This window comes from Rhinatrema bivittatum, chromosome 3 (assembly GCF_901001135.1).
Source record: "Rhinatrema bivittatum chromosome 3, aRhiBiv1.1, whole genome shotgun sequence".
Classification (NCBI taxonomy): domain Eukaryota; kingdom Metazoa; phylum Chordata; class Amphibia; order Gymnophiona; family Rhinatrematidae; genus Rhinatrema; species Rhinatrema bivittatum.
The window spans coordinates 43,964,265-43,990,881 of record NC_042617.1 but is presented as its reverse complement, the minus strand read 5'-3'; the positions used below and the strand labels follow the sequence as shown (position 1 = coordinate 43,990,881).

General features: G+C 43.1%; 1 protein-coding gene across 1 annotated transcript in view; it reads left to right on the top strand.

The window, feature by feature from the left end:
- SPATA17 (spermatogenesis associated 17) overlaps positions 1 to 26,617 on the top strand; it is a 544,292-nt gene that overhangs the window by 414,855 nt on the left and 102,820 nt on the right. The window contains exon 9 of the mRNA XM_029593186.1: positions 3,664 to 3,784. Coding sequence (XP_029449046.1) covers positions 3,664 to 3,784 — 121 coding nt within the window. The remainder of the gene's footprint in view (positions 1 to 3,663; positions 3,785 to 26,617) is intronic.

Genomic DNA, 26,617 nt, shown 5'->3' with positions numbered 1-26,617 from the left:
CAAAGGTAGAAAATAAAATATTTTATTTTTAGTTTTTAAAGAGTGGAATATGCAGCTTTAAGAATCTGCATTTCTTATATCTTTGTATTATGCTTAATTGAAGAGGAAATGCATTGGTTTCGCTTTCTCTGCCCTCACTATGTCACAGGGAGCGACCGTCGCTCCCTGTGACATAGTGAGGGCAAAGGCGATCGGCGCCATTTTGAAACCAGTCCAGCACCGGCACCGAGGGTATGATTGAAGGGATGGCTCCCGGACCCCTCGCTAGACCACCAGGTACATGTAAAAGGTTTTTGGGGGGTCGGGAGGGTGAGAGAAGCAAAGGGGTAATTTGTAAAGGGTCGGGGTGGGTTTAGGGGTTGTTTTGGTGTGCCGGTTTTCCCGCCCTCCCCACAAATAATTCCCGTACTCGATTTAATGATTTTTCACGATAAATCAAGGGAATTCCTATTGTATCTAGTCCCTTACCGATTAATGACGATTTTAAAATTATCGGACGATAATTTAAATCGTTAAAAATCGATTCACATCCCTAGTGGAAGATTCTGTTAGCATGTCTGTATAGGGATCTGTAGCAGTCTGGTTGGTGTTCTATGACCTATAATAATATTTGCCCTTTCTCAGGAAGGGTTGCTACTGTTTGAGTCCTGGATGTTAGTGCTATTATGGATTGGCAGGTTTGCTACATAGGTTTAGTGTCTATTTTTTTTGCAGAATTTTGTATTATTTGACAAAAAAAAGTGTTTAGCAGTGGAAGGTATTTCTGTTGCTGTTACTGTGATAACACAAGAATTTGAATATATTTTATTTTGTATGATGAGCTGTAGGAGGAAATTACATCTGTTGGAGGAATTTCAGTGGATGTCGAGTGTGTTACAGAACTGGAGGTGCAGGATGTTTTTGAGATAGATTCTGTCCCTTCTTATACAGACTCTATTCCCTTATCACTATAGAAGAATTGGTTGAGTGATGCTAACTGATATTTTTAATAGGGGCATGCAGCCACAAAGATTTGTTTTGGGTTTATTTAGTTTTGGGGAGGATGGGGATGATGGGAACAGGCTTTCATTTCTCATTTTATTTCATTTTTTTTTTGGCTTGTATGCAGAACTGAAAATAAAACATTAAACAGGAAACCCCAAAACAAAAAAACTGAACCAATTAAAAAAAACAGGCCTCCCACAGCCCTCAAGCACCCTCCTGCCTGTTGTGTTCCTGGTATATTCTCAGATAAAATTAAAAAGTATGCATATAAATGAAGACCCCCATCCTGAACCCCACTCCCAGAACCCCTTTCCCTAACAGGGTAAAATGCATCCAGACTGGGTGGGTAATTTTATAAATGGACATTTTCAAGGGCAAAACACTGCTTTAGATGCAGAAATCCCTTTTAAAATTACCCTTCTTGTGCCCAAAGTTTTCTTGTTTTCAACCAGACTCTTCATTTTGCAGATTGAATCTTGTAGGAACTTCTGGAGCAACTACTTATTTAGGATCTGGTTTCCATTTTCAAATGGGATACTACCCTTTTCTTTCAATATTCCAGTATGTTTTTCAGTCAAAACAGCCCTTTCACATCCTCTTTATGCAAAATATATATTTAAATTATATGAAGTCAATATTCAAAAGCCATTTAGAAGGATAACTGAAACATTATCTGTCTAAATGGCTAAATTGGCAAATTTAAAGACTTATCTGGCTAAATTCAAGCCAGATAAGTTGGGGCAGGTGAGAGGCATTCTGGGAAAAAGTGGAGTTAGCCACATAAGTTAACCAGCTAACTCTGATAATTGCAGTTAGCCACTGACCATTTTAGTAGCCAGAAGGTGATTACTAAACTGGTTAGTGGTCTTCGTTCTAAAGTATATGAGGATAGACTTAAAGCTCTAAACATGTGTACCCTATAGGAAAGGTGAGATAGGAGAGATATGATAGAGACATTTAAAATATTTTAAAGGTTTCCATGCACAGGAGGTGAGCCTTTTTCAATGGAAAGGAGACTCTAGAACGAGGGGCCATGTAATGAGGTTGAAAGGGTGGTGGATGCATGGGACAGCCTCTCAATGGAGGTTGATGCATGGAACAGCCTCTCAATGGAGGTGGTGGAGATAGACCATATGGTCTTTTTTTGCCATCATATTTCTAAGTTTTTGTGTTTCTAATTCTAATTGTGCCGCTGACCTGTCATAAAGTTAACTGGATGAACTTAGAGATAGCTGCATATATTCAGCGGCACAATTGCGCGCTGAATATACCCTGGTTAGTTAGCCGGATAATTTTATCCGGCTAACTAACCAAGCCACTCAGTAGCTGAATATTGCACCCTACATTTTTATTCTTTAAAGTTTTCATTTTATGTTATAAAAAAATGTCAAGAAAATATAGTATTAAAGTCTAGGTTTTCAAGATAACCAAAAATATGCAAATGAAACATACAAATAAATGCAAATACATTTTCAAGTATATTCATTTTAGATATCCTAAGAACCAGACTAGAGTTTGACACCACTATTTTAGTTCATTACATTACCTGACTTTATACTGTATTTGTAGACATCACTGCCTAGCCTCAATGTTGAATTCTCATTATTGTGGACATTCTGCTTGTAGCATTGAGAATTCTATTTAAATCTGATTGGACAAGATTGCTGTCATAAACATAATGGGCCGGATTTTAAAAGGGTTACGCGCATAAGGTACGCGCGTAACCCTTTTAAAACCCCCCTGCGCGCGCCGAGCCTATTTTGCATAGGCTCGGCGGCACGCGCAAGCCCCGGGACGCTCGTAAGTCCCGGGGCTTGCAAAAAGGGGTGGTCGGGGGTGTGGCCAGGGGGTGCGGTTTTTGATCGGGGGCGTGTTTGGGGGCGTGTGGGCAGTCTGGGGGTGTGGCCGAGTGCCCCGATACAGCAGCCTGTGTCGGGGCCTGTCGCGCTGGCTCGCATAAGTTACTACTGCCCAGAGGCAGTAGTAACTTTTCTGATAAAGGTAGGGGGAAGGGTTAAATAGGGCCGGGAGGGTGGGTTAGGTAGGGGAAGGGAAGGGACGGTGAGGGAGGGTGGAGGGAACGGGCAGCGCGCGCAGGGCTCGGCACGCGCAAGTTGCACAAATGTGCACCCCTTTGTGCGCGCCGACCCCAGATTTTATAAGATACGCACGGCTACGCGTGTATCTTATAAAATCCAGCGTACTTTTGTTCACGCCTGATGCGCGAACAAAAGTACGAGCGCGCGCTCTCTTTTAAAATGTACCCCAATTTTATTATTATTTTTTTTATTTAAGATATATTGGGGTGAACTTTCAAAGCCACTTCCATGCCAGATGAGTGCCAGCAATATTGAAAAGTTGGTATTTATTTAGCTGGATAATAAAAACCTTTGAATATTGGCCTTCTTGTGCACAAGTTATCTCACACAAGTTACGGCCTTGATAGAACAGGCATAACTGTGTGTGGGTGACTTTGGGTGTGTACAACAGTGCTTACACAGGAATTTTCAAAGTGAACTTATGTGGTTTGTTTTGAAAATGTGAAGTAAAGTCTCTTGTAAAAGTTCCATACAGACTTTACTTCTACCTGCACAGTTATAAAATGAATTTCTCTAAGTATTATTATGATATAATGATTTGTTTGAATTTCAAGTTGTTTATACTATATTTATCTTTCAGATTTTTGCCATTTTCTTCTACCCACAAAAACCAAAAGTATATTCCATCAATTCTAACATCGCCGGAATATTCAATATGCTCTTTCCGAACAGTACAACGAGAAAGATGGATCACAAAAAAGGTGCGCTACTTTGTAGAATTTGATAGTTGTTATTATTATTATTTAAGAAGTACCAACATTGTGCATAGTTCCTGAGGGTTAGAAATTAATGAGGATAATATTCATTCACTGGCTGGATTGCTAAATTAGCTGGATAAACTTTGGAGGGCTATTCAGTGGTGCAGTTGCACTATTGAATATAGCTGCATATTTTGTTGTAATCCACACTGAGCTTCACGGAACTGTGTAATAAAAACTGTATAAAACAAATAAATAAATAAATATAGCTGGTTATCTTAAAGATAGCTGGATAAACTTATCCAGCCAGATAACATAAGGGTGTTTCTGGGGTGTCTGAATAAGAGTTAGGTTAGCTGGATATCTTATCTGGCTAACTCTAGTCATGCTGTAGACAGAGCAGTTCTAAAGATAGCTGGATGTAAATGCATGTATGTATTTATTTATTTATTTAAATTTTTTTAATATACCGATGCTCAAGACGAAGGTCTTATCGTACCAGTTTACAGCGTAACGAGGGGTAACCAATTAAATAGAAGAAAGTTACAATGAACAGGGATTTACAGTACAGGAGAATTAAGAGCAAAAGAAATTAGTTTAACATAACTCTAAAAAGTGTAAAGTAAGTAACAACATATGATACTAGCTTAGAAGATGGCCTAATATGTAAATGGATTATCCAGCTATCTTTAGAACTGCTCTGTCTACAGCATGCAATTTAGCCAGATAATGAGTTAACCAGCTAAAATGTAGCTGGATAAATGGGGGAAATATTGGAAAGTAAGCGTTTAACTGGATAAATGTCACTGAATATTAAGCCCTAATATTATTATTTCCTATTTACAGTTGTATATACTGGTACAAGAATGAGATAACTGGCCTAATGTTTAACTAAGAATTTATGTTATAGTCAGGGATACGGCCAACAAATTTAGAGCTCCTCCTTTCCAAAGGACAGAAGACAAGACTGCATATGTTTTCGGAGAACTATCTGAAGGTTACCATGATGATAAGAATCATCTGTTCATTTGTATGTTCCTATTAGGTCCTGCAATTTCTGTATAATTCTGCTAAAGTATTGTGCTAGTGCCATATATAGTCTTCATTTTAATGACTGTGGTGAAAATCAATGCCACAGTGAATTATAGGTCAGAAATAAATAATCATCATCTGGTTTCAGTACAGCAATATAATCCATGATAGTGAAAATCCCACTTGTTATACTTTAAAAAACCAACTTAGGCCTGGATTCACCATTTTAACGCAGAATGGTGAATCCAGCAAAAACGGGGGGCGAAGGGGGGGCGGGCCTGCGAAAGCCAGCAGCCATTGCACCACTGCAGTGTGCCGGCTGCCGGCTTTCGCACCGAATAGCGACACCATAAAAGGTGTAGTTATTCGGTGCACTACTGGCGACGATAACGTGTCTTACCTTATCGCCGCCAGCGAAGACATCGCGGAGTCCGCCCTGACGCCACCCCGACTCCTCCCCGCACTGCCCCGACTCTTCCCCTAGCAAGCTATCGCACGCGATAAGCAATAGAAAATGTCCCCCTTAGTAATTTTCAAAAGCCATTTCTGCACAATAATGCCCATTTCCATGTGAAAGTGTGATCTTTGAAAATCACTTACCCTATCTGTGGGTAAAATTTCATATGTAGCACCTCTGTGCATGTAAATTTACCTGCAGTGAGTGGAGGGCTTACCTAGGGTAATGTTGGGAAAGATTTTGCACTTGTACTCCTATGTTTAAATTTGCAACAATGCACATGTAAATTTGCTCTCAAAAAGTATCTGAACAAATAGCAGGTGCAAATTTGTTCTTGTACTTTTCCCTGTGAAAATTGTTCTAAAGTCTACAAATAAGATTGGGGGAAAGGATCTTCTCTATACTCTTATCCTCCAGTTGGCAAATGATAAAATACCTTGTCATAACTCAGAAGGGATCCTAATCCTCATAGTTCTCTAGTAGCTGGGACAGATTTTGTTTCTCCTAGAAGACTAACTGTCAGAAAACCATTCAAATTAGGGAACTTCCCAGCTCTCATCACCCAGAGCTAAGGAACACTGCGTTGTCCCATAATCAGGCCCCTAGACCTCACAGCCTGGATGTTAAGAGGGTACCATTGAATTCCCTTAATCTATCTGAGGATAAATTCTTCTGGCTTCAAGAAAGGATTCCACAAATTATATGGTTTTAAATAGAGAAGATGTTCCTTCTGATATGAGAAAGAACCCTTTTGATTGTCCCAAACAAAAACTGCTCGAATACCTTCTACATTTTTCAGACTCTGATTTGAAGACTAACTCTATTAGGGTTCATCTCAGTGCAATTGGTACTTACCACTAACATTCAGATAGTAAAACAATCTCTATATAGCTTTTAGGTGTCAGGTAAGTGTGGGGCTTGCTTAAGGTGAAGCCTCCCATCAAGTCTTTTACTGTGTCTTGGGGCCTCAATGTGGTACTCACCCAGTGAATGAAAGCTCCTTTTGAGCCATTTAGACTTCTGTGAGCAGAAGTGCCTGACCTTGAAGATCACATTTTTGGTGGCTGTCACAGCTTGCAGAGTCAGTGAGCTACAGGCTTTAGTGAATTATCCACCTTCTCTGTTGAGAAGCAGGAATGAATAAGTCAAAATGTGAGGGTGACATCATCTGACAGCACCAACATGGACCCAGCTCTCAGAGCTCAGTAAAGATTTTACTGAGCATGCATGAGAGTTTCCATGCACACACGCTGCCTTGTGAGCCCCTCAGTCTTTCTTCATCCAGACTACTTCACAGATGTTTTCCTTTTTCTCTCTTAAATTTGTTTCTATCTTTTGGCCTTGTGCCTTCTTTTACTACCTAGTTGCTTTTTCACAACTGTTTTGCCACTGTCTTGGCAGCCCCTCAAACAGAACTTTAAAATTCTAAAAAAAAATTTTTAAAGACAGAAAATCTAAAGGAAATGTCCAAGAGTACAGAAAATTTCAACACCAAGAAGCCTGCAGTAAGTGGATTTAAGGCCGAGCAGCAGAGCCACTTTTTGTTAAGAAGTGAAGTATTATCAGGTTCCCGCCACAAGAAACTGATTCTGCAATATGGGAAAGCTTCCCTCTCTGGTACTGGCTTCCAGATCTGCCTCAGGTCAGGAACTGAGTGAGTAAAGAAGCCTGTTGCACTTTGAAAGGCATTGAGAAAAGTGCCTAAGCAGCACTGGGGATCCCTTTCAGGGTCATCTTTCTCAGAGCCAAAGAGAAGATTAGCATCATTGGGCAATGCTCTGCTGGAGAAGGTCCTGCTTTGATATTGAGGTGGGACATAGCTTCTTCAGCCAAAGTGCTAGCTTCATTCTTGGAGTGGAAGATGCCCAAGGCACCAAGCCATTTGTGTTATCGGATCTAGGGCCGACCATGGCACATCTGTGCCATCGGTACAGAACTCGCATTCTAAGGCACAGAGAATGTACTCGGATTGTGGCACCTTCAGTGATATCAGATCAGAACACTTTGGCGCATTCATCCAAGAGTCCTATAGTGAATGTTATGGTATGGAATTTGTTACCGGTAGTATCTCTGGAGCAGGGTGCTAGTCATTGGGAGTCGTTGACACAAATGGAGCTGAATGCCTTGGAGATACCCGCCATTACAGAAAGGGTGGCAGTGGCACTGGGTTCTGCTTCAGCAGTACTGGTAACCCTTAGAAAGAATGAGCTAATATGGGTTTCTGAAGAAGATGCCTCTTCTCCATCTCTAGCTTAGAGGGTTCCCTAATCAGTGGAAACTCAGTTATTGGAGCTAGTGAGGAGTTTATGTGCCTTCATAAGCTCTGAAACTGAAGAGGGAGATTAGAACCTCTGCTGTCCAAAATGGAGAATATTTTCCCACATTGAGGAGCTATTCCAAGTTCCATACTGGTGCATATTTTACTGCAAGAGCTTCCATGAATGAGTATCCTCACCATGAGGTGGTAGATTCTTCTCTTCCAGGGGAATCCATGCATGAATAAGAGGGTAAGGAACTGGGTTCTGTCTACTCTGAGCTCTTCCTGGATATTTACCCTCAAAATCAGTGGAGGTATCCTCCTCAGTCACCTTCTATATCAACAGGGTCATGATCAGAAGATGAGGAAGATTCTATGGGGATTTTATCTGATCTACTTCCAAATTTTCCACAGCAGACCTCCTCTCAGGAGAATCTCTGCTACACTAGCTTCTTGGATACACTGGCAAAGATGCTGTCTATCAGTGTCAGGAAGGAAAAGGATCTGAGAACAGATGTCTTTGGGCTTCTTTCTTCAACCCTAAGCAGATTTTGTGGCTGTCCTGGTTCACATGCTTTACCTTCAGATGATGATACAAACATAAGAAGTTGCCATACTGGGTCAGACCAAGGGTCCATCAAGCCCAGCATCCTGTTTCCAACAGTGGCCAATCTACCTGGCAAGTAACCAAACATTAAGTAGATTTTATGCTACTAATGCCAGTAATAGCAATAGCTATTTCCTAAGGGGTAGATTTTAAAAGGAGCGCGCACAGCGTACATGTGCATACGCTACCTGGCGTGCACACGTGTACGCTGGATTTTATAACTTGTGCGTGCAGGCGCGCACATGTTATAAAATCAGGGGACGGCGTGCGCAAGAGGGTGTACAATTGTGCACCTTGTGCGCACCAACCCACGCTGCCTTCTCCCGTTCCCTACCCCCCACCCCACCTTCCGTTCCCTTCCCTACTTCCCCCGTCCTTCTCCCCCTACCTTTTTTTGCAGCTTTTTTTAATTTCACAATTTACTTCAGCCCTGGGGCTGAAGTAAGTTGCACGCGATCCCCGACACAGCAGCAAATATGGCCGCTGTGCCGAGAACCTGATCCAGCCCCAGCCTCGCCCCTTTTTGCAAGCCCCGGGACTTACACTCGTCCCGGGGCTTTACATGTGTCGCCGAGCCTTTTTAAAATATGCCCGGCGAGAGTAGATCCAGTTACGCGTGTAACCCTTTTAAAATCCGGCCCTAAGTCAACTTGATTAATAGCAGTTAATGGACTTCTCCTCCAATTATCCAAATCTGATGTTTCATATGTCTACATCCAAACATGATGTAGCATATGTCTACATCATGCTTTCTAGTGGCCTAGCAGCTGGTCTTGAAATATAGAGCACAGGCCGCTCCAGGTTATCTATTTATTTTATTTAAAATCATTTTTATCACGCACCCTCTAAAGTTCAGGGTGGGTAACAATAAAATAAGCATAACATACACATATAGGATGCAAGCATAGGTATGTATATGGTACAATATAAAAATCTGGCCAAATAAAGAAACTAACAAAATAAAACCAAGAAAAATGAAAACTATGCCCGAAGATTGGCCAGCTAGGTTTACTAATTAGAAAAGGCTGGACTTAACAGCAATGAAAATAAACTTACAGGACAAAACTGGATCAAAGAAAGTACTGATGCACCACTGAGAGAAGAAAAACCTTAGGAATTGCTTATTGAGAAGGCAGTGCTGAAAAGATAAGTTTTGAGAGCAACTTTGAACTATTTTTATTTGTCAAGAGACAAATCTACTGCAGTTATGAGTTCCAAAAGGAGGGTCCTGCAAGAAAGAAAGCCTTCTCTCAGGTGGAAGCTAACTTAGCAGGACGAAAGAAAGGGATGTCAAGGAAGGATTGGGAAGCAGAGTGAAGAGTTTGGGTAGGGATATAGGTTTTTATTGTGCTGCAGACCCAAGAGGAATTTACATGATGAAGCAGTTTGTGAATGAGCAAGCAAGTTTAAATCGAATTCAATATTAAATGGGAAACCAATGTTAGGCTTGCAGAGTAGGTGTAATATGTTCATGGTGATGAGTGTTTGACAACAGCCTGGCAGCAGAATTCTGAACCAGTTGGAGGGATTTAATAGTGGAGTAAGGATGATCAGTGTATAAGGCGTTGCAATAATCTTGTGCAGTTAGGATTAAAGATTGGAAGACAGTGTGAAAACTTTGATAAGTCAGTAGGGGTTTTAAGTGGCGAAGTAAACGTAATTTATAAAATAATGACTGAACAACTGTTTTTTATATGTGGTATCATGGATAGTGTAGAGTCAAGGATATGGGGTGGTCCAATTAGCACACCACTCTGAGGCACTGAAATCAGCAAAGAAGCATTTTAAATGCATTCATCACTCTAACATTCCCCCATGGAAGGATTTACATAGAAACATACATAGAAATGACGGCAGAAGAAGACCAAATGGCCCATCCAGTCTGCCCAGCAAGCTTCACACTTCTTTTTTCTCATACTTATCTGTTTCTCTTGGCTCTTAGTAACCTTTGGTTCTATTTCCCTTCCACCCCCACCATTAATGTAGAGAGCAGTGATGGAGCTGCATCCAAGTGAAATATCAAGCTTGATTAATTAGGGGTAGTAACTGCCGCAATAAGCAAGCTACACCCATGCTTATTTGTTTTACCCAGACTATGTTATTCAGCCCTTATTGGTTGTTTTTCTTCTCCCCTGCCATTGAAGCAGAGAGCTATGCTGGATATGCATGAAGTATCAGTTTTTCTTCTCCCCTGCCGTTGAAGCAGAGAGCTATGCTGGATATGCGTGAAGTATCAGTTTTTCTTCTCCCCTGCCGTTGAAGCAGAGAGCTATGCTGGATATGCGTGAAGTATCAGGTACTGGATGCAACTGGGAAAAAAGAATTCAGGGTTGCATGATGAGTGCCTGAATTGTGGCTCACCAGCTCTATTTGCAAAAATGTATTCAGAAGCTAAAATCCTTGATGGAATTGTGAGACCCAGAATAGGCAGACTTCTGTTGAGCAGTAGAAGATGTGGAGAAATGTGAGAAGTACCTTATATGAAGATCTTGATACAGTCATTATCAACTATGGCAGGGGACCAATCAGCTCCTACCCGACACTAATACTTCTCTTACAAGTGCCCATTATTCCAAATGCATCCCTTCTTTTTTTTCAGCATCATTGACCTCCTCGAACTCTTCAGCAGCAGCATCTTCCCACTCAAGTCCAACAGAGGGAAACGCATCAGCCTAAGGCTCAGCAGAAGTTGCATCCAAACCTGAGCACCAGTTTTTGATGACTCTGAGATCCGTCTCCCCACATCCTTCAGTGAAGAGAAGGGTTCAATCCTTCCTCTGGAGTGGCTCTGGATCACCAAGAACCAGTGGGTCTTGAAAATTGTGGAGTATGGCTGACCCAATGGATTTCAGTCTTCAACTCCAACTCTTCTCAGTCTTCTCAGCTGCAGCTGAAAGTGGAGACACTTCTCCTTCAGAAAGCAGCCAAATCTGTATTTTCTCAGGAGTGTGGTCAAGGATTCTCGTCCCAGTATTTCCTAATTCTCAAGAAGTCAAGGGATTTTGATACTTATACTGGACTTGTATAGACTGAACAAACTGCTGAATCAGGAGAGGCTCAAGATGAACTCATTCCAGATGATTCTTCCTTTCATTCAATTGAGAGATTGGTTGTGTGTTGTGGATCTGAAAGATGCTTATACACACATTTTCATTTATCCTGCTCATCGAAAATTCCTTAGGTTCATGGTGAAGGATGCACACTACTAATATAGGTGCTCTTCTTGGTGGCCCCAAGGTATTAGAGAAATGTCTTGCGGTAGTAGTGGCACAGCTTCATCAGCAGGGAATCTCTGTATTCCCATATCTAAATGATTGGTTGCTGATGGGTCCATCTCCATCAGGAGTTCTGGAATCCCTTTGTGAAGGAATGACTCTATTTTCCCTCCTTAACCTATGCGGGACCAGGATAGATACCTGGCCACCTTAAATCCCATAGAGGGAGAGAGCTCTTTGGGTGGGACTTTGCTAGCCAGGAAGAGTTCTGTGGGCAGAACCCAGCTGGTGACATTAGGAGGCAGAGCCCAGCTGGGATCAGGAGACTAGGCCCAGGTCTCTGGGGAAGACAGCTCCTGTCTAACATTTCTGTCATCAAGGTAAACTGGTTTTGAAGAGAAGGCAGCTCCTGTGCAATATTACTGTCCTAAGGTAGTCTGTACTTGAATGCTGTTGATATAAGTGTTTACTGCTGAAGGTAAGCAGTTTCCTGTAAATTTAATGTGCACTGTAAATAAAATCACTGAACACAAACCTGACTGCTGAGTTACAGGTTCACATATGGTGTCAAGTTGGGGATTTTCTCTATGCAAGGCACAGTGAAAAAAAAGAAGTCTCCAGGGAAGACTGTGAAGGAAAGTGTGTGGGGCCTGCCAAGAGATGGAAGCAAAGTAAAGGATGGTGCTCAGGGAGCACACTGAAGTAAGACAGTCTGCAGAGCACTGAAATTTTAAAAACTAATACAGAGACTTGTCCAAAGGGATCTAATGACCTAGAAATTAGGATAAAGAAAATCTGTAGAAAGAAGGAAGCTGGAGAAAACTGTTGCAGTTGGACACTGCTGGAGAGATAGTGGACCCTTGGGCCGGCCTACCTAGGGAGACAGGGTAGGCTGGGGTGCGGAGCCACAAGCAGGAGGTGTTCACCCAGGAACCAGGGACCCCCCGGGAGGAGCCCGTAGGGCACCGGGCCCCCGGGACTTGGAATTGAGACAGAAAGTCCAGGGGCTGAGATAGGCTTAGACCGGGACCAGAGCAAGCAAGAAGGATAGGAAGTCCAAGGTACCTGGGAGGCAGGGGACCGGCTGTACAGGGCCGAGGGCCGGCTGAAGGCAGGGCAGCGGGCGGCTGCGGAGTCTGTAGCAAACCGGAGGCTGAAGCAGGCTGTAGGCTGAAGCGGAGTCGGTGGTAAACCGGAGGCTGAAGCAGGCTGTAGGCTGAAGCGGAGTCGATGGTAAACCGGAGGCTGAAGCAGGCTGTAGGCTGAAGCGGAGTCGGTAGCAAACCAGATGCTGAAGCAGGCTGTAGGCTGAAGTGGAGTCGGAAGCAAACCGGAGTCGGGGCAGGCAGCAGGCTGAAGCGGAGTCAGAGGCAAACCGGAGTCGGAGGCAGGCAGCAGGCAGAAGCAGAGTCAGAGGCAAACCGGAGTCGGGACAGGCAGCAGGCTGAAGCGGAAGTCAGAAGCAAACCGGAGTAGGAGGCAGGTAGCAGGCAGAAGCGGAGTCGGAAGCAAACCGAAGTCTGAAGCAGGCAGCGTGGAGACCACCAGGAACACAACTAAGAACAACTATGGAGTTGTGAACCTCGTTGCAAGGCGATGAGAGAGAGTTTGAGCGCCGGTTATATCGGGACTTGAGCGTGATGTCAGCAGCATGGGCGGGGCCAGGCTTCCGGGAGCTGAGCGCTCAAGACGGACGTCCTCGCGCGCGCGCGAGACTGAAGGGAAGCAGGCACGTAATGGCGGCCGCCACGTGGAGTGAGAGAAGCCCCCGGGGTCCGGAGCGGGCGGAATGCGGTGATCCCTGAAGCAGAGGTAGGCGGGTTTGGGCCCTAACCGGAGGGAAGCGGTAGAGACCGCAACAGAAAACAACCATGCCCACATGGAGAGTGCAGATGTGATAAAAACTTTGAACATCAAGGCTGAGGTCAGGACAGCAGTCTGTAATGGAAAGTATAAAAATCAGTCAAGCTGCTGAGAGTTCTGCCCTTGGAAAAGATACTGAGACTTTGGAGCCTATGCACTTAGATACCATGAAAGGAAATGAGAGAGTTTTAGAAATCTGGAGGTCCAAGTTAGAAAGTGCAGAAGAACAGCATCTATTAACATAGGAGATGTCGTGAGCGAACTGCAGGAGATTTTACAAGTAAAATGCAAGGAACAAACAACTGATAGACCATTTTGTATCTCAATTGAAAGCCAGTTCTGAAGGGAAGTTGAGGAGTACGATAACTGAAAAAGAAACTTTAGGCAATGGAGATACCAATAAAGAAAGTGGACACAGAAAAAGTTTCTCATGTAAAGGATTATGGGTGCACTCTGAGTACAGGGCACAGTGTGTGATTCTGATGGTTGGGTACAGGTTAAGAGTTACCCTAAAGAGAGAGGGAGACTAGGACCCTATAGCTGCCAATTTGAGCTTAAAGTCGAGTCAAGACTGGTTAAATATCACCCAAATCCCAACTAAGAGATTAGCTGGCGGGAGGCCAGATAGGGCAAATTGGGGTGTGAAGCCACTTCCCTGGTTCGGATCCAGGGTGAGTGAAGATGCTTACCCCAATAGGTTCAAGCTAAGACGGGGTGGGAGGTATGTGAAGGAGTGACCCTATTTTCCCTCCCTAATCTGTACAGGACCAGGATAGGTGCAACCCCATACTGCGCGCTTTGCTCAGTGTCCACAATAGTCCTTTACATGAGCCCATCTGGAGCTCTAATTTTCACTTCTCTGTCAGGACTATTGTAACTTCTCTTGGGTGTTGCTGTTGTGGTTTCTTTTCTGCTTGTCTCACCATTTTTTATGCAGAACCTGTGGGACCTCCTTCTGACTATAACTTTCCTGCATTTGTTTCTCCAGCCCTCCTAACTTGGCTTGGATATTCTTCAGCTCTGCTTTTCTTTCCTTCCTGGATGTTCTTAGCTTCCCACTCTCTTTACAAGCCTGGAGTTATTTTAACGAGGAATTTTGGAAGTGACTTTCAGCAGACACCTTATCCACAAGACTATCAAGCTTCTCCTCCAACTCATGTAGCAGTCTGGTTACCTCAAGTGAATGACTTCTTTGAGAAACTTTTTCTGTGTCCACTTTATTGGCATCTCCTTTTCTTGGGCCTCTGCAGGATGGGGTCTGTGGCAGCCCTGTGGTGAAGCTTCCTTTTCCTGAATTGCTGCAGGATAGGGTCTGCAGCAGCCCTGTGGCACTGCCTCCTTTTCTCAGGCCACCGAGTAGCATTGATTGGGTGGGCTTGAGCCCCAAAATGGGTGGCTATGGCCCACCTAGGCCCACCCTTGGCTGTGCACTGCAATAGATTGGGATGGACATGTGCCAAACAAACTTTGTCCAATTGGTAATCAGACTGTAAAGCACACTGTTACGTGCTGGCTGGCTTAAGATAACAGACTTCATCAAGACTCATCAAGTGAGAGCCATGGTGACTTCAGTGCTTAGTTCAGGGCCACTTCCATTGAAGACATTTGCAAAGCTGCTATTTGGACATCAGTGTACACCTTCACATTCCCTACTGTCTGGACCGTATCCCTGAGTTCCAAGGTGATACCTTTCAACGTTGGACCTCTGTGCTGTGTTCTACAATAATTCAAACAAATTAGTGAAGAACCAAGGTTTATTGTACAAATTTCAACTCCACTTACTTTCCTGTATGTAGCCAATTAGTTATCCTATAATACTAATTATAGACAATCGGTCAATCTCGTCCAAATCTTTGAACTGCAAAAATATCCACTGGCCAGGAAGATGTCTCAGCAGGATGTAGTTCTGGAGTTGTCACGAGCCCTCTCTATATGAAGTCCTCATCATCTCTTGTTGTGATCTGATCTCAAAGTTCTGGTACTCAAGATTAAAAGAGTCAAAGCCAAGGCAGAACTTGGACACTATACTATAATTATTACAATAGCATGCTCGAGGACACAGTATCTTTTGATAAACAATTCTGCACAGCCTGTTAACCCAGTAATTCACTCTCCACTTGGTAGGGTCTAGGTTGTCTTTAAGTATTACTCCACAATGCAGCCTTCAACTTGGGATTTCTCACACATTATGGATAATTCATGCCTACTTGTTGACAACAGAATGAACTAGCCATACCCAATACCTATCCACCTCCCTGGAGAGTCAACTACCTTGCTGAAGCTTATGATCTGGAAGAGACTGAAGGGCTCATGAAACAATGTGCAAACATGGGAACTCACACACATGCTCACTAAAGCTCTGAGAGCTGGGTTTATGCTGGCGCCGTGAGATAATGTAATCTACACATTATGACCAATTCATTCTGCTGTCTACACCTGTATACAGGTATGCAAACTTGCTTTACACTATGTATTTTTATAATAGGGTGGTTCTGTGCATAGATCCTAACCGTCCATCGAACAGGCTGATATTCAGCGCTACTTAGCCGGATAAGTATGGATTTATTAGGCAAAGTGGCAGTGGCTGAATATCCAGGCCTATTCAGCAGCTGCCACTTAGTCGGCTAAGTAATTAGTAGTACTAAGTAGTTAGCTAGATAAGTTGTGGACGGGATATGGGCATTCCAGGAAGGAACTACTTAGCCAGCTAACTCACAATATATCTTGATTCACTAAGCTGTGATTTTTTTTCGTGAGAGGGGCCCCATTATTGCGGAAGGGTGTAGCTATGATAGTGGGCCCCTCCCCCCAAAAAATGTTGCAGCTGGATTGCTGTATTGGAAAAACACCGCGAAGCAAAATAACATGGCTTTGCCCTTTACCGTGAGATGGTGGCCGCCAACTTACAGGGCTAACCAACACCACACAAAAAAAAATGACAAAAAGGTAAAACAATGTATGGGAATCAATCCTGTCCCCCTCCTCACCCCAGGGCTGCCACTTCATGCAGCCCCAACAGCCAAAGTGCAAAAATTGTAGCAGCTGATCATGTGATGATGGCCCCCCAATCCTGTCAATAGTGATAAAATAAGCACCATGGTGTATCCCCCCCACCCCTTCATAACATAGCATAGCATAGTAATGATTAAGGCATAAAAAGACCAAATAGGCCATCCAGTCTGCCCAGCAAGTTTCCTATGGTAGTAACTGCCACTCCACGCAGAATATCCCCAAGCCTTGTGTTAAGGGTAGTAACAATCAAAATGAAGCAACTGTCAAACTCATAACTAAATTACCGCTAGCAACATTTTTACAAGGTGACCAGTCTTCTTGATAATTCATTCAATGCTGCTGCTTGAACCCCACACCATTTTGGTCGCCCTTCTTTGGACCGCCTCCATCTTGTCTCTATCCTTTTTGAGATTATGGTCTCCAAAACTGAACACACTAGTCCAGGTGAAACCTCACCAAGGACCTGTACAAGAGCATTATCACCTCCTTTTTCTTACTGGTTATTCCTCTCTATGCAGCCCAGCATTCTTCTGGCTTTAGCTATCACCTTGTTACATTGCTTTGCTGTCTTCATTTCACCAGACTCTATCACCCTGTTCTTTATCTGCTCCCCAGAGGGGCGGAGTTAGCAATCTGTTATCAGTCTCCTCCAGGAGAGGGAGGAGTTAGCAATCTGTAATCAATTTGCTGCTAGGAGTTAGCGATCTGTAATAAATCACCCCACCAAGGGGAGGAGTTGGCAAGCTGTTATAAGTCCGCTAGGGAGTTAGCAACCAGTTATGGATCACTCCGCCAAAGGAGAGGAGCTTACAATTGTAATACTCCGTAGGCAGAGTTAATGATCTGTGGTGGGTTGGCCTCCCACAGAGTGGCAGTCCGTATAATACTGCTCTAGTAGTGTAAGGAATGAACACTTAATGTAAATTGGTGAATCCCTGGGCCAATGGCAGATGACAGTGCCCCCAGGAGGATGTCCTGAGTGGGACCACCGGCTAGGCTTGAGTATGGAGACAAACACAGATAGATCTCTTTATTTGACAGGAAGTAGAACCACCAGAGGTGGCAGTAGTGGGCTGATGTGCCAGCAGGGCTGAAGTCCCTCAGATACTGGAAGTGCGGTCTCTGAGCTGTAGAGAGAGACTAAAGGTAGTGAGTAGACAGGGTATGCTGGATACATAACCAGTAGTAGATAATACACTCACAATTGTAGATATCTGTAATGGCTTCTATACAACAGAGAGTCTTCAGTATATTCAGGAACAGGAGCCGGAGGCGGGTACTGGTTCCTATATGCAGTCTGGAATGAGAACTCACAATATCTGTATATGAGATGGCTTCTGGAATAGAAGAGAGTCTTTGGAGAGTTTTAGGAACATAGGCCCTCATGGAGCGAGTACCGGTTCCTATCTGCAATCTATAATAGTAATTCACAAGATATAGGTATGTGATAGCTTCTGAGATAGAAGAGAGTCTGTGAAGGGCTTTAGGAACATGGGCCCTCATGGAGCGAGTACCGGTTCCTATCTGCAATCTGCAGTAATGACTCACGATCTCCATACCTGCAATAACGTCTTAGACAGAAGGGAGTCTTTGGAGATTAGGAACATAGACCCTCGTAGAGCGAGTACTGGTTCCTATCTGTAATAGAACTCACAGTGTTCACGTCTGCGATCACTTCCAGGTAGTAAGGAGTCTTCTGAGCATTCAGGGACATAGGCCCTCGAGGAGCGAGTACTGGATCCCGTCTTAGCAACCTGAAATCAAGAAGAGAGAGCGGGGCCCCCAAGGAGTGTGTACCCCTTGGTAAGTTTGTGGAGGCAGAGCAGCGGAGAAAGAATTCCTCTTGCTAACTTGATTCGTAGTTGCAAGCAAAGAACTTTTAAGTTGGAAGCGGATGATGTCACTATGGGGGGACGCCCCCGAGGTTCGCGCCCTTGCCGGTACAAACTCTGGAGCGCGTGTGCGCACGCGCCCTTATGTCATCAGGAACATGGCGGATCCGCAGCATCAGGCCAGCTCGGGGATTCCAGGAAGAATGGCGAGGAGAAGCTGCGGCAGCATCTGTCCGTCAGACCTGAAGGGTCTGACGGACAGACGGAGCGAGGGCGAGAACAGGCACGAACGCAACACACCCCAAGGTCCCTCTCCCAGTCTGTGCACATTAGTCTTTCACCCGTCCCCCCCCCCCCCCCCCATCACATACAGCTCTTTTGGATTACTGCACTCCAGATGCATAACTTCTTGGCATTGAATTCCAGCTGCCAAGCCTTCAACCACCCTTCAAGCTTTCTTAAATCACTTTTCATTCTCTCTACTTCTTCAGGTGTGTCCACTCTGTTGCAATCCCAAAACCGATCCCTGTGGCACTCTCTCATCAGAGTAGGTTCCATTTAAAATTACACACTGACCAAAATGGTGCTGACCTGACCTTGCCCAATTCACATGACTAGGGCAAGGTCTGGGCACTGGACCACCACCTTGTGACTGAGGTCTGGTATCCAAACCTTGCCCCAGTCATGTGATTGGGGCAAGGTCAGGTCAGTGCCATTTAGGGCCCAGGCCTAGGGGGTGCCACAGGCCCTTCCACTTGCTAGAAATCTTCTTTTAGAAGTAATGGGTACATGATGGGTGCCTGGGGCCCCCCACTAGAACCCATTGAGTCTAAATTGGACTTAGGGTCAGGGTGATGCACTATACACTAACAATGTATTTTTTTCATTTGGGGAGGGATGTGAAATTGGGGGGTAAATGCCTGAACCTTATTTTATTTTATTGAAATAGGAGTGGGGGAAATACTATCATGCCTATTTTATCACCAGGGCTGGTGCTAGCTTCTGTGCCATCCTGTGCATAAAGTCCCTGCTGCCTACCCCACACCGCCGTGCTACCTCCCCCCCCCCCCCCCCCATGGCGGTGGGGGCAGTCCTCTGTTTCTTTGGCCACTGGAAGAGGATATGAGCCCATACTCTTTTCCGGTGGCGGCACTCTCTCTATCTTCTGCTGCTGCCTCCCCGGGTGTGCCGCTCTGTACAATTGCATGGTTTGCACACCCAGTCATGCCGGGCCTGTTTATCACTGTGGACAGGGTTAGGGGCTGGGGGGCCATCATCATGTGATCAGCTGCTACATTTTTTATACTTTGGCTGTTGTGGCCACCTCGCGTGGTGGGCCAAGGGTAAGAAGGGGGGGTCAGGTTTGTTTCCAGCGCGCTTTTTAGCATTTATAGCGCATTTTATTTTTTTACTGGGCCCTTTAAATCTAATGCGGAAGCATTGGGACCCATGTTAGGGTCTTGATACTCCCGTGTTAGATTAGTGATTTCCTTTGAGCTGTAGATAAATTATGTCTGACAAATTTCTAAATCTTATCTGGCTAACTTAGGGCCTCATTTACTAAGGCTTTTCTTTCATTCTGTGTCTATGGGAAAAATGCTTAGTAAATCTGGCCCTTAGTTGGATATATTTGAATATCTTCCCCTAAATTATAATCTGACTTCCACCTTAACCACTCAGTCGCTCTTCCAGCACTCTTTATGAGGCCACATGTACATAAATGTGAACTAGCCCTTGAGCAGTTTGGATTGCAAAAGAGCCTTAGCCTTCTATCTCGAGTGGACTGGAGCCTTTAGAAAGTCCACCTAGGTTTTTTATAGCTTTTGACCCCAATTAATCTGGAAATGCCATTGCCAAGCGCACCCTTTCTAATTGGATAGCAGCTTGCATCTCTTTCTGTTATGCTCAGATAGTTCTAGATGAGAATGTCAAGACCATTAGAATTAGAGCACTGGTGGCGTTGTTGGCCCATCTGAGATTAACCTCAGTGGACGAGATTTGCAAGGCTGCAATAAGGAATTCCAGTCCTCACTTTCATATCCCATTTCTTAGAGAAAGAATTGTTTAGATAAAGACTCCCAGCATGACATATAACTGAACATTTTTCTAAAAAATAGAAAATAATTAAAGAACATAATTAAAAATATAAAAAGAAAAAATTAACCAATGTACATTGTTTATACCTACTGGGACTGAACATTGAGTTTGAGTGCTTTTTTGAGTGTGGTGATTTATCGGAATTAAGACAACATGAGATAAATACAGAGGATCCTTAGCTGTGGGACAGCAAAGATCTGCTGTCTTATAGGAGGAAAGGTTAGTAAGCAAAGTAGATAAACTTTCCAGTCAGTATCCTGTAGCACTTTCTATGCTATTGTTTTAAAACACAGAATTGCAATTGGACTCCTCTACAAAATGTGAAAATAATATAGGAAGAAATACTATTGTAATTGCCTAAATTAATTTTCTGCATTTGGTAATTTAAGAGATTTAGATGCCATCATACCTTAACAAGACACATTTCAGAGCCTGTAGAAATTTATTTTAGGGACATTTTAGAATATATAAACTATATTTACAATAGGTCTGAGATTTGCACTAAGAATCTCCTAGTCCAATCACCACAACTTAATCGGTAATGATGGATCCCAAATAACTGGACAGTCAAGAGATCCAATATAGTAACTATAATCTTGCAGTTATCAAAACACTCACATATGTTCATATTTACTGAAGCAGAAATAATAGTCTACAGCCCTTAATTAGAGTTGGGATTAGTTTGCATATGCATTTTATACAACTTACTTTAATGGCAGAATTTAATGTTTGCCTTGTTTGCAAAATTCAAGATATGACATTTTAAAATGTTCCTTGTTGATAGATGATTTCCTCATATGCCTAGTTTTGGGTGAATTACAAGATTGGTAGAGTACTGTTCCATTATTTGCACAACAGTCTGGCTCCAAACAGCATTGTATTATTTACAAAGCATAAAAATATCCAGTATTCCAAAGAATTAATTTAGAGAACCTAAGCATATTGCACAGAACATAAAGTTGACCTTTACCGTCTGCAGCGCTTGGAATGGAGTGGGATGTGGAACACATCATAGATTTAATGTGGCACAGCGCAGTCTGCAGAAACTTGGGTGGGACTGTGACTGCCTGCCCATTGCACCCGATGATTGAATCTGCTGTCACCAGCATCCTGATAATAATGAACATTCAGCTTAACGACCGTGATTATGATTATCATAATTGATGTGCAAGTGCAGTGTGTGGGGATTGTTACAGCTGAACTGTACAGCAGAGAAACATGACTTAGTTATGGATAATTTTACTGGGATAAAATATGCCAACAAACTCTCTTTGGATAATTTTTGGAAGCTTTTTTTTTTATGTGGGAATTGATGATCATGCGTTGCCTGCAAAGTTACCATTGTCTTTCTTCAATTTCTTCATTCCTTTTCTAAATGCAACAATGTGAGGCTTACATACTTTTATGGGGTAAATGCTTCTCCTGCAATAACTAATTAAAAGTCTTGCTAGTCTCTGTGATAACAGATCAGAGACATGACTTTTAGTAGTTTGTTTATAATGCATGAAGTGTAGATAAATGCCTTTATTCACCGAGGAGGTGATTTTCTAAAGGCTTTATATGCATAAATGGACCTTACGGGTATAAATGGGCTTTTGAAAATTGCTACAATATATGTTCTTTTATGCGTGTAAATCCTTTTGAAAATTACCTCCTTACGGTATGAAAATAAATATATATACCTCGAGATCCAGAAAACGTGAGAAAGAAAAAAAATATATAATGGCAAGTTAACAAAACGTTTATCAGACTGGTTTTAACTAGTACACAGTATGGTTTTGCCAGTGAAATTTTCTAATACTTCTGTGATGTTGTGTACACTGTACATGTTTATATCTTTGTTCACACCTAATTTTTATAGGAACAGTGAAATTTGGGTTATTTAAGGAGTATCATATAGTCCTACTAAAAATCTGCAAAATAGGTAACATGGAAGCCATGGAGCCTAGAACAAGGCAAGCAGGTGCATTAAGGCCATGATCACCGAGGAGAAATAGTTCTCATATTTTCCCACACTCAGTTCTAATTTTTTTAGCACGTTACCTTCTCTTCATTCAAACAAATCTTGAATATAACATGTTATGAACAAGCAAAGCCAGAGTTAAATTCATATATTTTTGCCCATTAAATTAAATTCAGTTTGTGCTATAGTTTAAATTTAGTTTAAATTTGTGTTGTCAACACATCTCAGCGATCATCATCGTACGTGAATACATGAAATATTTTAATGATTTACCCCACACATTATACTGAATATATTAAGAGGTCTATGCCAGACAGGAAATGAAAAAATGTTCCATATTTTCAATGTCATTTCTCTGCGGTCAAGCAGGACAAATCCAGTAACAGAAGTGGGTGATGTTATTGCATGGCCCCCATAAGGATTGTACTCTCTCAAGGTCCGATGTAATAAGCTGTGGTAGACCACTGCGGGTTTGTGTATGTGGTATTGCGTGTGTTTTCCCATGCAAAGCTTATGTGTATGTAATAACGTGGTTAGCGCAGAAAAATTTCCGCACAAACCTGTTCAAAAAGCTGTGGCTGGTTTAGCGTGAGTCCATGCTAAGGCCATACAAAGGGAGGCAATGCAAAGAGCAGCGCTGATGTTAGTGCAGGTTTTTTTAAGATGGTTTTTTAGCGCCTGAGTCAGAGCAGGAGTTAAATGTAAGCACCTAACTGGAGATAAAAAAATTAAGTGACAGAAGCCAGAAGAAAGGTCAAAGAGGGAACAGGCACATGTCAGAAATGCTGAATATTTTTGTAGCCCCTTCCAAATCTCTACTACACTTCCCCCACTCACTGGCATCTGCCATTATAGCTCCCACATGGTCAGTGATGGAACATGAAGGGGTTAGAGTTAGACATTGCTCTACCCAACTTCAGTCCCCTCCCAGATCACTAACTCACTACTGTCTTAAAGGCTTTCAGCTGAGAATCAATCACAGATCACCACATTAATGCGAGTTTATGCGCGGTTTATTGAATAGGGCCTTCAGTGTGCATTTTAGCATGGATATCTGCTTGGATATTTGTTTTGCATGCCATCCCTTTACTACATCTCGCAGAAGTGCTGCTTTTGCAGCACGCGCTAAAATATGCTGAACTAGTGCTGATTTCACCAAGGGTCTTGTTACATCAGCTTCTTAGAGCCCAGAAAGACTGAAAAAATCTTTTTGAGCATGCACTGCTGCACAAGCCCCTCAGCTATATTTCTTTTGTTGACACAAAAGGGCATTGCTCTCTCTTTCTGTATTGCTCTGCTGCTTTTTTCACAATTATGTTATTGTTTACTTCAGATAGTTTTTTTTTTTCTTGTTCATGCAAGCTTAACTAAAAAATAAATATTTTTGTAGAATATTTTTCCTTACTCCTGTGACCATGTCCATGAAGAGTTCTAGGTCAACAAAACACTATTTAAACTGTGTAGAAAATGTAAGTATAAGATGGCTAGTTATGATCTTCATGAGTTTTGTTTATGCTGCCTTGACCCAGAATCATGAGAGGTCTAGAACGGGTAGATGTGAATCGGTTATTTACTCTTTCGGATAGTAGAAAGACTAGGGGGAACTCCATGAAGTTAGCATGGGGCACATTTAAAACTAATCGGAGAAAGTTCTTTTTTACTCAACACACAATTAAACTCTGGAATTTGTTGCCAGAGATGTGGTTAGTGCAGTTAGTATAGCTGTGTTTAAAAAAGGATTGGATAAGTTCTTGGAGGAGAAGTCCATTACCTGCTATTAAGTTGACTTAGAAAATAGCCACTGCCATTAGCAATGGTAACATGGAATAGACTTAGCTTTTGGGTACTTGCCAGGTTCTTATGGCCTGGATTGGCCACTGTTGGAAACAGGATGCTGGGCTTGATGGACCCTTGGTCTGACTCAGTATGGCATTTTCTTATGTTCTTATGACAATGATATGGCAAATTGAGCTGCTTGTGGCAGAATGTCATCCCAAGCACTCTTTTTAAGAGAGTTAAAATCAAAATCTAAATTTTCATCTTTGCAAGAAAAGAAAAGTTCAGAAGGATCAGTACCTAAGACAAAAAGATCAGAGTCCCCAAAAGCTTTTAGGTGAATTTTAAAAGCCCGGCACAAGCCAAAACTGAGAGATACACGAGTATGTCCAGCTGGCGTGCACCAAGCAGATTTTAAAAGCCTCCCGCGTATGCACATATCTCCTGGTACGCACACAAGTGAGAAAGCCCCCAAAAAGGGCGGGGCGTGGGCATAGTGGGGAAAGGGTGGAACATGGGCATTCCAGGACTTTAGCATGAAATGTGCACCTAAGTATTTACGTGCAGAAGCGCACGCCAGGGTCCCCTACCATGTACCTTTACTTCTGCTATGGATGGCATGTAAGTCTTAAAACAAAAAAATATAGGCAAGTCAGCAGGGTTTTAAGGGTTGGGGTTAAGAAAGGAAAAGGAAGGCATTTTAAATAGGTGGGTTAGGAAGTCCTATCCCTTACCTGGGCGAACTGGCAATGAAGTGGTTTAACTGATAATTGCATCAGTGCGTGTTTCATGGTAGGGACATTATATGTGTGCACATGTACATGCATACAGACGATTTTATAATGATACGTGCATATATGCTCGTATGTTATAAAATGGCCGTGTCTCTGGGCACGAGTTGGCATACATGAGAACAAGTACGCCTGCACATCTGTTTGAAAGTTACCTTCCTGTGTCTTTTTTGCAGGATTTTCTTGTTGACATCAGAGTAGTAAATGTAAATATGATATAGATATTGTTATAAGTGATATTTTTATCTCAGAATTTCCCCAACAATAGGATGTAAAAAAATATCTGATGGTCAGGCGAAGATGATCCCCACAACCCCAACCCAAACACCAAGTCGCCATTATGGCCAATAATAACCTTCCCATCTCCTCTTTCACATAAAAATGTGTCCACTGTATTCCACCTCCACCCACCCCCCAGACCAGCACTCCATCCCAACTTCCAAAATTAAATTAAGGCCTCATTCGACTATAGTGTTCTTCCCCAGATGCTCCAAGTTCTAAGGAAGCATTTTGTTTATAGTGGGGCACCCTCACCCTCCCACTTCCATGTACCTCAAAAGGCTGATATCCATCAAGAGAAAGGGCCCAGGCTGCTCCCTAACCCCATGACTGGTCACCACTATTTTTCAAAATGGTGCCAACCTGCCCTTGCCCCAGTCACATGACTGCAACAAGGTCCGGGCATCAGACCTCAGCCACGTGGTCTTGGTTTAATTTTGGAAGTTGGAAGGAGGTGGTCGGGGTGGGGGGGAATCCAGCAAATGTGTTTTTATGTGAAAGGGAGGATGGGCATTACATTGGCCTTAATGATCTACTTGGTGTTTGGGTTGGAGGTTGGGGGGGCCCATCTTCGCCCGATCACCGTATTTTTTTTTATTTGGTTCTTGGCAGCCCGGGGTGAAGAGAAGCATCAGTTTTGACTCCCGCACATTTTGTAAACTTTTGGCCAATATTTGATTTTAAGTGTCAGTTCTTTAAATCTAACACGGGGGCCTCGGGAGGCTCCCATGTTAGATTACCATTTCCTCAGGAGGCATGGTTAAATTAATGTGTCTGACAACTTTCTAAGTCGGCCATGTTAATTTATTAACAACAGATTGCTTACTCATGAACTGATTTATATGGATTTGCAAAATTCATGCATGCAAATCCCATTCAAAGCAGCTGATTGTAATAGAGGAAATCTATGCAAAATATTGTGTATATCATGTGATTTTGCTACTATAGGGCTATATTGTGTGATTTATGCTCTTTAACACGCATTAGAGCCTTAATGCAGCTTGATGCATCACCCTGTTAGAAAGTTTTATTTGCTAATAGTAGTGACTTCAACATGCAGAGTAAATGAGCTTCAAGCTCTAGTAATTCAGACTGCTTACACTCAAAGTTTTAAAAACAGGGAGGTTGATATTCAGACACCAGATAGTACAGATGTGATTCAGCCAAACCTTTCGGTTTGGCCTTCGTTATCAGTCCGCCACGGGAAATTTTGTTTTCCTGCGGTTCGGGCCAATTTTATTTCGGATGCCCACGAACCGAAGCCCGAAACCCGCCCCCAACCCTTCAAATTCAATTATTGCAATGGAGGGTTGTAAAAAAAACCCCAAAAAACCCCCAAACCCACCCCAACCCTTCAAATTTAATTAATTGCAACCCCCCCTCCCGACCCCCCCCCCCCAAAACTTGCCGAAATTCCCTGGTGGTCCAGCGGGGGTCCCGGGAGCGATCTCCCCCTCTTGGGCCGTCGGCTGCCAGTAATCAAAATGGCGCTGATGGCCCTTTACCCTTACTGTGTGACAGGGGCTATTGGTGCCATTGGCCAGCCTCTGTCATATGGTAGGAGCAATGGACAGCCGGCACCATCTTAAAAAATGGCATGGGCCATCCATTGCTCCTACCATGTGACAGGGGCCGACCAATCGAACCGATAGCCC